The sequence below is a fragment of the Megalobrama amblycephala genome, linkage group LG24, assembly GCF_018812025.1.
Source record: "Megalobrama amblycephala isolate DHTTF-2021 linkage group LG24, ASM1881202v1, whole genome shotgun sequence".
NCBI classification, from domain to species: domain Eukaryota; kingdom Metazoa; phylum Chordata; class Actinopteri; order Cypriniformes; family Xenocyprididae; genus Megalobrama; species Megalobrama amblycephala.
Window position 1 is genome coordinate 13,704,925 of NC_063067.1, and position 10,758 is coordinate 13,715,682.

The window sequence follows — 10,758 nt, forward strand, 5'->3', positions numbered from 1 at the left end:
AAGACTATGCGTTTTTGTTTGGTTGGTAATTTGCAGTCAGTGTGGGGTTCTCTTCGCGAGACACTAATAACTTGTGTAACAAAGGTTTATAGCCTCATAAGCTACTAGAAAACGCCTCGTAATGTCAATACATTATTGCAAACGTTATACAAATGTATCAGTGGTTTATGCTATTATGCACATAGCCTACATACACCCACAGCATTAGGCTACAATGAATAACATAAAAACATTACAATATTTAGGCGTATTATAATATCTTTTTAAGGTCAGAAAGGAACAATTCATGATTATTACAATCCATTCTAATACACCTCTGTGGGTTTGACTTTATAAAAAAAAAATGGGTTTGAACGGGTTTACTTACCAGTGCAATCAAGGCGAACTCTTTCTACTGGTTTTTTTTTTTTACGAGAGATAGGCCTATGACTCTTTGAATGAATTTTCAGCTCCACCTTTATTCAAGTCACTCACCAGCTCATATAAAAACACATCGTGTGCAGTCACAACTAACAGAACATCAGGCTCAGAGTTGTCAAAATCCAAAGCTGCCATGAAAGCGCTCCAGATGCGTTTCACACGTGCTTTACCGGGTATCATGTTATGGGCTGCAGCCTGCGCGTGTACGACTTCAAACCAGAATGCCAGCAACATCACTTTAGACACCCTCCAGCTGTTGGACCAAGGACGCTGCCTCTTCAGATCCATGCTGCCTTCAGATACAGCTGTGCAGGTACTGGTGTGTGTCTTTGTGGTGATGACCATTATCTCACTTTTGATCAATGGGTGCACCCTGTGTTGTCTGGGCAGTTCAGAAGACTTATCCTGGGAGCGCCGCTTTGCCTTGCTGAAAAACCTCATAGTGAGTGACGTTCTACTCATTGTCACACAAGGGCCTACAGTGATATACTGCCTGCTGCAGAAGACCACGCTGCCGTACGGAGCTTGGTGTGTCATTCAGTTCTTTATTAACACTGTTTGTGTTTTCTGCACTTTGTTTACTATCACATGCATGGCTCTTGAGCGCTACCTGTACGTGTGCCAGGCCATGGACTACCTCAGTATACTAACCACTAGGTGCCTTTACCTCATGGTCGGGTTCACGTGGCTTATTTCAGTGTGCTTAACGACAATTATAACAGCTTTGCTCAGTTTAGGGCACAATAACTCATTGCTGGGCAAACCCATTACAGGACTCCTTTGTGAGCCGGACACCTTGGAGTCCCATCTGGGTTTCCCACGGGCTGCTGCGGTGTTTCGCAAAGTGGTTGGGCTCATGGTGGCGCTGCTTTGCATCTTTTCCTACTCGTTCTCATACCTGCGCATGTATCAAGTGGCACGCAACGCCGTTCAGCCATTCCAGCGAGTCAATAAAAGGGCACGCAATACCGTGATGTTCTACTGCTCAATGCTGCTGCTTCAGCTGCTCCCCATCTTTCTGAAGATAGCCTCGGATGCTCTGTGGGAACTTGAAGGCAACATGGCCATGATCCGCTCGCTGGATAATCCCGGAGGCTGGACGTTAGCGGGGACGCTTCACATCTTGCTTCTGGTGACGCTTCAAGCGCCTCCTTGCATTAATCCACTCATTTACGGTCTGCGCAACAAGGAGGTGAGGGAAGCTCTGCCTATGCTGCTGCGGTGGTGGAGGCTGAACCGTTAAGTGAGCCCGGGATTATCTTCTACTGCCAGATGTTTTTAGTCTCCTGGCAACATTCTGAAGAAACAGAATGGAAGGAAGATAGATGAGTGTGTCATGTGTAGGTCTTGTTGTCAAGGTTTATAGTGAGATTATAATAACATAAAATATAAAACTTTAATGCAAAATGCTTTGAATGCAAAACATAGTAAACTTGACTTTACATTGAGGTTAAATTTGTTAATATTATTTTGATGTATTAGGAACAAGGAACAAACAATGAGCAAAAATGCATTTGTGACACTCTAAAATATGTACTCATTTTGGCTATTGTGATTTTGGATGAAAATTGTTTATTTTCCATATACTATTTTTCATTTTTGCTTATATTTTACATGTCAAATGAAGCTGAAAAATGTAAAGTGTAAATCATTGTATTTTGCTGAGTGAGATTGGGACACTTATTTTGAAAGTGAACTGAGGACTCGTACAGAGAAGCATTGTGCGCCGGCGCCCTCATCCTCAATCCGCTGGGGATTATGTGCGACACACGATTGCTCCTGTCTCCTCATTTTTTTAATAGGTATGACTTTCACAACAACAAAACAATATACACTCTAGTCATTTAATGCAAATATATTGTATATAAATGTTCCGGTTTGTGAAGATATTGAAAATGCGTAGATCGTCCGCCATTTTGTGGACGCTGTGAAATACATTTAATTTGATTTATACAGGCGCCAGTTCTTGCACCAGTTGCACCAGCTGTGCGCAAGTTACAACGTAGACTAGTTTTGACGTAAATGGGTACTAAGTTACAACTTACGCACTACTAAATATTTTTGTGTTGCACCATTAAACTTAGTTGAAACGTAACTCTACATATACACTAAATATTTACGGAAGCCTCCTATCAGGAGTAACAGTTGGAATAAAATAGCAGACTGACTGAACTGCATCAATAAGCTCTTGTTTTACCTGACAGACTTCATTCTTTACACATATATGATGCTGCTGACATTTACACTCTCTTAAATTTTAAGAGAGAGAACATCATGTGAAAAGATTACTTTGTTAGACACTCTTCAACACGAACCCGTTAAACAGCGCGCCACTGTGTGCATCGGTCCTATCACTCCGTGTTGTGCATGTCAAATAAAATCAGTCATAATCAGTAAATGTAATTTCTTATGTTTTTGTTGTTGTTGTTTCAGTATTTATTTATTGATCCTTATTAATTTCGTTTCAAATACAGTTTCTGAATGTTATAAAAACATTTATGATTAAGTAGTAGGCTATTATATTTAATGGGAACTTATTTTTACTGTTAGCTACGTGAGGCAAAATAAGTCAGAATGAAGGATAAACTGAAATTCACGGAATTTCAACAACTTCTGCTCCTGTATTTGAAGGATGACTGAGGGTAAACGTCATATTATGCGACTACGCATTACTTTACGGAGACCTTACGAGCTACTAGCTACGTTCTGCCTTAAGAACAAATGGTGCAACCGAATAAAGTACAGAGTTAGTTACAAACTAGCTATAGTTAAGCCACTAGTGTGGACTTTACGTTCCAATTTAAGAAAGAACTTACGAACGGCTGGTGCAACCCTACCCAGCTGTGTGTAAATTATAACGTAGCCTAGTTTTGACGTAAATGGGCACTAAGTTACAACTTACGCACTACTAAATATGTTTGTGTTAAATTTAGTTGAAGCGTAACTCTACGTATACACTAAATATTTACGGAAGCCTCCTATCAGGAGTAACGGTTGGAATAAAATAGCAGACTGACTGACCTGCATCAATAAGCTCTTGTTTTACCTGACAGACTTAATTCTTTACATATGATATGCTGCTGACATATTTTACACTCGCTTACATTTTAAGAGAGAGAACATTGTGAAAAGATTACTTGGCCACTCTTCAACACGAACCCGTTAAACAGCGCGCCATTGCATCGATCTTATCACTCCTTGTTGTGCATGTCAAATAAATTCATAATCAAAAATGTCTCTTCTTATGTTTTTTTTTTTGTATCAGTATTTATTTATTGATCCTTATTAATTTAGTTTCAAATACAGTTACCGAATGTTATTTATTTAGCCTACTTATAAAAACATATTCATGATTAAGTAGGCTATTGTATTTAACGGAAACTTATTTTTTACTGTAAGCTACGTGAGGCAAAATCAGTCAGAATGAAGGATAAACTAAAATTCATGGCATTTCAACAACTTCTCACGTATTTGAAGGATCACTGAGGGTAAACGTCATATTATGCGACTACACGTTACTTTACGGAGAACTTACGAGCTACTAGCTACGTTCTGCCTTAAGAACAAATGGTGCAACCTAATAAAGTACAGAGTTAGTTACAAACTAGCTAGTAACGTTAGTTACTAAGCCGCTAGTGTGGACTTTATGTTCCAACTTAAGAAAGAACTTATGAACGGCTGGTGCAACCCTACCCAGGTTATTATGTTCATTATTTGTTTATTTATATTATATTTGTGTTTGGTTTGATGGCAGTTCTGATTATAAAATAAGTAACTTGAATGTTAAATGTGTATGGTTTACATACATTTACCTACATGTTCAGTCATGTGTGATGATTTTATATGCATAAAATACCTTTTGAATTGTCTGAGTAGATTTAAAGAAACAAAGTGAAAATCTCAAATGTATGTTTGTGAAAAAAAAGGGGAAAAACAAATGTGAAATGTGCATTGTTTTGACATGAAAAAGAAAATGACATTTGTGCATTAATAAGAAAAATAAATACATTTTATTGATGAAGATTTATTGGTTTACAATGTGAAAAAAAACAAAAAACATTGAATAAACATTTGCTGGGGATTATGTGCCACAGACATTTGCTCCTGTCTCCTCATTTTTTCCCTGTTTTAACAGGGACTTTCTAATCTGCCAACACGGCCTTTTGCACAGGGCCTGTAACACATGTATTAATCTGTTTGTGATATATATTTTTTATTAGTTCATTCATATATGAATACATTAAATCAATAAAAAAAAACATATTTGGTAGTTAGTATATATATTCAGCATTAACCAAAAATGAAAATGCTGTAAAATTGAGGCTTATTGTAAAGTATCACCTATTTTTGTATATTTTAAATATTTAATTGATTGCTCACTATTACAAGAAAGGAATTAAAATAGCTGCTCAAAGTCTGTGAATTTCAAAATAACAAATTTGAAACAGCTTTGAGGATATATAACCTTGACATGATACAGTATGCTTAAAGAGAAATATAATCGTGATCACACACTTCATAATTCCCTAAGGATCTGAAAGGACATGTTAACACTCTTAAAGGTGCAGTGTGTAAATTTTAGCGGCATCTAGCGGTGAGGTTGTGAACTTCGAAGAAGCTACGGTAGCCGTCTGGCCGACACTTCAAATATGTCGTCGTCTGAGACAGCAGAGAGTACATTAGCCAGTGAAGCAATGAGGTTTGTGCTTGCTTGTATATAGATAAAAAATGGCTCATTCTAAGGCAGGGATTCCCAAAGTGTGGTGCGCGCACCTCCAGGGGTACGCGAGCTGCCACCAGGGGGTGCGCGAGAGGAAAAATGTAATGGCGGTCTGTTTGTGGGATTTTTCCATACAATAAAAAAAAATGAACAGTAAACATTTCCTTTGTAATCGCTTTTATTTTAAATAAAAAACTATAAGGGCGTCGGAACCATTGTATGTGGGTGGGACAAGACCCACCCACTTTTTAAGACAAATGATATTGGACCCACTCACTTTTACCGATTCTAATTAAGCATTTGTCTGTTCATTTTTCAGAGCACGTCATATGTCAATGCCCTCTCAAAGCACAGAGCCCGATGATGAAATAACACTTTTCAGACGCGCATTCCAACTTCACCTCAGACACAGACGCAAGTCAAACGAGCGCGGTGAGGACGGGGGACTTTCAGTTAAACAACAGTGAACTGCGGTCAGATGAAATGTTGTCAGGCTATGTCAGTAAAACTCCAACCCGCCGTTAGCCTACTGTGCTCGAGGCGCGAACTCAAGAATTGCTCGCGCAAATGCGCCGGTGCGCGCTGCATAGATTATTATAGTTTAAAAGCGCAAAAGCAATTACGGGCATGCACCGCCGTTATTCTGTTGTAAATTAAGTAATGAAATGACCAAACGTGCGATTAAAGCTGCCTCAAAACTGTGCATGAATGTATGTATTTGTTGACATGGTTTTAAAGTTATTGTTATCCAGTTTGTTGTCCTTCAAACGTCTTAAAATGTACATTTGTACACCAAGGAAATCAAAATTTTGGGGGGACGACCCACCCACATTTTTTTTGCTTCCTATGGCCATAATTTATTAGTTTTTGATAGAAACGTAGAAGACAGCTGCTGTCTTCTTTTACGCACTGCTCTTCTTTTATGCACTGCAGGCTATGCTCTTTGTTACTTAATTATGTTGTGGATCGTGTGTAGGCTAATTTTATTGTCGCACTTAAAACGTTTCAGATTGATCCTCGTTTTTATTTATTTTATCTATTTCGGAGCTTATTCTCTTTAACCCTCAGGGGTCTGAGGCTGATTTGGGGCCTGGAGAAGTTTTGACATGCCCTGACATTTGTGCTTTTTTCAGTCGTTCATAAACATATTAATGGAAAAAGTGTCATTACACTGTTTTCAGCACAAACTAGGCTACCATAATATGTAAGGAACATGTATGTACATGTTTGTTATTTGAAGGAATAACGTTTATGTGTGGTTATTGAAAAAACAAAAAACTTAAGTCACTGAAATAAGGCCAAAAAATATATATTAAATCTGTGTTCACAAGACTTCTGGGTATTGGAGGTTGTAGACTAGAGTTTTTGCTTCAAAATTATGTAAAAATTATCATTCCTACTCCTTCATATAAAACAATAGAGAGATTTAAATTTTCTAAAACATCTTTCGTCAAGAAACACAGTACGCGTGGAGGCGTGAATAATCATGAATAATGGATTATTCTCACCTGAGAAGACAAAAGAATCACATAAAGAGCTCTAATGAGCTGCATAAATAATGAGCTCTTTCAGTCAGGTAGGCTGTGAAAAAAAACCCTCTGTTGATCATGTCTCAAGCTCATCATAATGTAAATCAAACATACAGAAAAAAACAGCAATACTGTGAAATATTATTACAATTTAAAATAATGGTATTCTATTATTAAAATATAATGCATTTCTATGATACAAAGTGTCTGAACAGTTATGTTACCTCTATGGCATTTCATATAGGCTTTTAGCTTAAAAGCATGCACATTTGGAGAAATATTGATGGATTCTCATGTTTATGTCAATTTTCTATACAGAGGAGTAATATTTATTTATTATTTATTGTCATCACTGTGAACGCTGGATACTGTTTTCAATTCATACTTGCAGCCGGAGGGCGCTCTGTGCACTTTTAGTCCACAAATGCCAATGCTAAAGAAGAATAGGCAATCCAGGAAATAACTGAACTAACAGAGGCCAGAGATCGCTAACTATGGCTATTCAAAACACTTTTCAAGACAATAAATACATGATTGAGACAATGTATGCATGTATTAACTGAATTTGTGTCTGAATAGCGCTGGCTCCGTGGGCGTGGGCGTGGCTGCATTAGCGGATAATGAGCTGAATCAAGGACTTCTGACATGGCTCTCTTTTCATACAGATTACATAAACACAGAATGTTTGTTTTCGATTTGACTTACACGATTTAAAACCTGACATTTCAACGTTTCTTTAGACACAAGTCTAATTTTTTTGTGATTAGTATTCACTAAGTTACAGTTCATTTTCTGAGAACTATCAGATTGGGATTCGTTCAGAGGGAGACGAGAGATCACGCATCATGTTAGTCTTCTTTATTTTACAAAAAGCACAACATTTAGTTTTTACTCTGAGTGTACACAAATAAAAGAAGATATTCCACAGATTAAAATGGTGTATAGCTCTTAATTGTATGTGCAACATTGACGGAGTATTTTGAGTCTCTTTCACACTGGTAAGAAAAAAACCGCGGTGATCACGCCGGTGTGACCGCCGACCCGAGGGAGTTAATGTTGTGGATCGTTTGTAACTTCATTGCAATTTAATTCAATATACTGTCGTTCTAATTTCCATAACCGTTGTGTTATGATGATGATAATGCTAGTTCCATGGTCATTTAATAGGCCTAGCCTATTGCTGCAATGTTTCTTTTAAGCTGCTGAAAATAACCGTGCTTTCTGTTAATGAGCCTGTGTCTGTCACTTAGCTTGTGCGTAGCGTTGTTGCATTATATTGAAACTTTGTTGATGTTATTATTGTCATGCATGTTCTGGTTATTTGCGCATGATTAAACATGAGTCTTTATATGGTGATAAAACAAAGCTTTGTTGCGTTTTTTTTTTTTTGAAGTGGGGTTTGGGGGTGCGCCAACCCGGTTGGGACATAGAAGGGAGTGCGCAGGAAAAAAAGTTGAAAAGTCTGGGGGCTGAAAACTCTATACTGCACGGGCCTTCTCCGCGATCTCGACACCTCGGTGTGGAGATCGGGAACAAAAGGCAAACCCCGATGCTGGGGTAGCGACCGAGAGGGCAGAAAGCGCTCATCTAATTTGCTTTTTGGTCTTGTCTCTGCCCGCTCTGCTGGCCAATCGATTTTTAATTTGGCAACAGCCCTGGTCACTACCTCCAGGAGCTCCTCGTATGCTGGGGAAGAGGATGGCGGGTCCTCTTCCCCAGTCTCGACGCTCACCACATCAACCTCCTCGGAGGAAGAGAGGTGAAGCGCCGGTGTCTCTCTCTGGGGGGAAGAAACCGCAACGCGTGCTTCCACCGCCTGAGAAGAGACACTGGGGCTGGCAGGTGAGGGGCAAGATAAGGCTGGGCCCGTCTCAACCCTCTCTGCCAGCTCCATCTGCGAACCCCACGAAAGAAATCGGCGCTGTGCCTCGGCGACAGCAGGACCCGACCCGCGGGGAACGCCAACCGAAGCACCCTCCTTATCAGAGAGTGCCCGGCGTGATCTTAGAACTCTGTGGGTGAGCTTCTAGCAGTGCACACAGACAGCTCCCTCGAGAGCCTCCTGTGCATGCTTAACCCCCATGCAAACGACACACATGTCGTGTGTGTCCCCGTCAGGAATAAACCTAGTACAGGGATGAACACACTTCCTATATCGCTTGCTGTCTGCCATTATACGTGTCTTATACTGATATATACAGTACAGTCCAAAAGTTTGGAACCACTAAGATTTTTAATGTTTTTAAAAGAAGTTTCGTCTGCTCACCAAGGCTACATTTGTTTAATTAAAAATACAGTAAAAAACAGTAATATTGTGAAATATTATTACAATTTAAAATAACTGTTTTCTATTTGAATATATTTCACAAAGTAATTTATTCCTGTGATGCAAAGCTCAATTTTCAGCATCATTACTCCAGTCTTCAGTGTCACATGATCCTTCAGAAATCATTCTAATATGCTGATCTGCTGCTCAAGAAACATTTAATGTGTACAATTGTACAAATATATTTGTGTACAATATTTTTTTTCAGGATTATTTGATGAATAGAAAGTTCAAAAGAACAGTGTTTATCTGAAATCTAATCTTTTGTAACATTATAAATGTCTTTACTGCCACTTTTGATTGATTTAATGCATCCTTGCTGAATAAAAGTATTAATTTCTTTAATTTCTTTTCAAAAAAAGAAAAAGAAAAATTCTTACTGACCCCAAACTTTTGAACGGTAGTGTATAATGCTACAGAAGCTTTGTATTTCAGATAAATGCTGTTCTTTTGAACTTTCTATTCATCAAGGAATCCTGGAAAAAAAAGTACACAACTGTTTTCAACATTGAAAATAATCATAAATGTTTATTGAGCAGCAAATCAGCATATTAGAATGATTTCTGAAGGATCATGTGACACTGAAGACTGGAGTAACGATGCTGAAAATTCAGCTTTGCATCACAGGAATAAATTACTTTGTCAAATATATTTAAATAGTACACAGTTATTTTAAATTGTAATAATATTTCACAATATTACTGTTTTTTACTGTATTTTTAATTAAATAAATGTAGCCTTGGTGAGCAGATGGAACTTCTTTTAAAAACATTAAAAATCTTAGTGGTTCCAAACTTTTGGACTGTACTGTATGTGTTTTTATATGTATGAATTTATTTATTTGAATTTGTGTATATGTATAGTATTTATTTATTGACAAAAAAAATGTTACTTTAGTTCAGTTCAATGTTGCCAGCTCTGTAAAAAGCTTAATTATGCTATATATTATAATTGTTTATAATCGTTTGTAATTGCTTAATTATATATTGTTGATTGTTTCCATTTGAAATTTGAGTAGAAAAGAAAGACTATAATTATAATCAATTGGTGCAAAAAACGGTTATAAACCCAAATACACTCAAATTAATTACATGAATTGATAAGTGTACTACAAAGCAGTAATAAAGATGTTTGCTGTCATAATGATGACAGTAGCTGCACGCACACAAAATTAGTAACTATTCTGTGCTCTGGCACGGTTAGCGCTCACACTGCATGCGAACCGCGTTCTGGCCCACCTCTTCCAAGCGGGCCCAGGCACGGAACGGAGCTATCACACTTGTCAAACGAACCGGGCTTTGGGGTCAAACGCGCTCGGGCACAGTTCAGAGCGTCTACAATCATTAGGCCCCCTGCTTCTTTTGTGATCTGGATTTTGTGCTAAAATGGATAATTGCCCATATATACAGACTATTTCACCATTCGCTTGCAAGGCCGTGTGTAACTAAAGAGGTTGTTAAACACATTTATTCAAGGTGAACTGCATGAAGAATATCTCTGCAAACATGCCACGAAAAAAACAAATCAGCCCAACAAGCTAGACTTTCTTTTCCTGGCAGAGACATGACTAAAACAAATATGACTATGTTACTATTAAGAGTTATTGATATGAACAAGCATCTAAAACCTTAAAATATTAAACTATGATGTATACCTCCTCCACAACATTTGTTCAAATTGTGTTACTTGTTGAGGAGAAGTGTGCTATTTCTTTTATAAATCTTTTAATTTGACTTACTGTGTCCACAGCCTTTACTGCAACA

At 38.0% G+C, this 10,758-nt stretch overlaps 1 protein-coding gene across 1 annotated transcript; it reads left to right on the top strand.

Annotated features, from left to right (window-relative positions):
• The first annotated feature begins 249 nt into the window (after positions 1–249).
• Positions 250–6,217, top strand: LOC125260788 (olfactory receptor 2AG2). The gene has a single exon (XM_048179315.1). It carries the CDS (start codon positions 554–556, stop codon positions 1,661–1,663), a length of 1,110 nt encoding a protein of 369 aa, XP_048035272.1. The 5' UTR covers positions 250–553; the 3' UTR covers positions 1,664–6,217.
• Positions 6,218–10,758: the final 4,541 nt, after the last annotated feature.

Bases quoted from the DNA above. Each gene is read 5' to 3' on its own strand.
- LOC125260788 (XM_048179315.1), top strand. From the start codon at position 554: ATGAAAGCGCTCCAGATGCGTTTCACACGTGCTTTACCGGGTATCATG.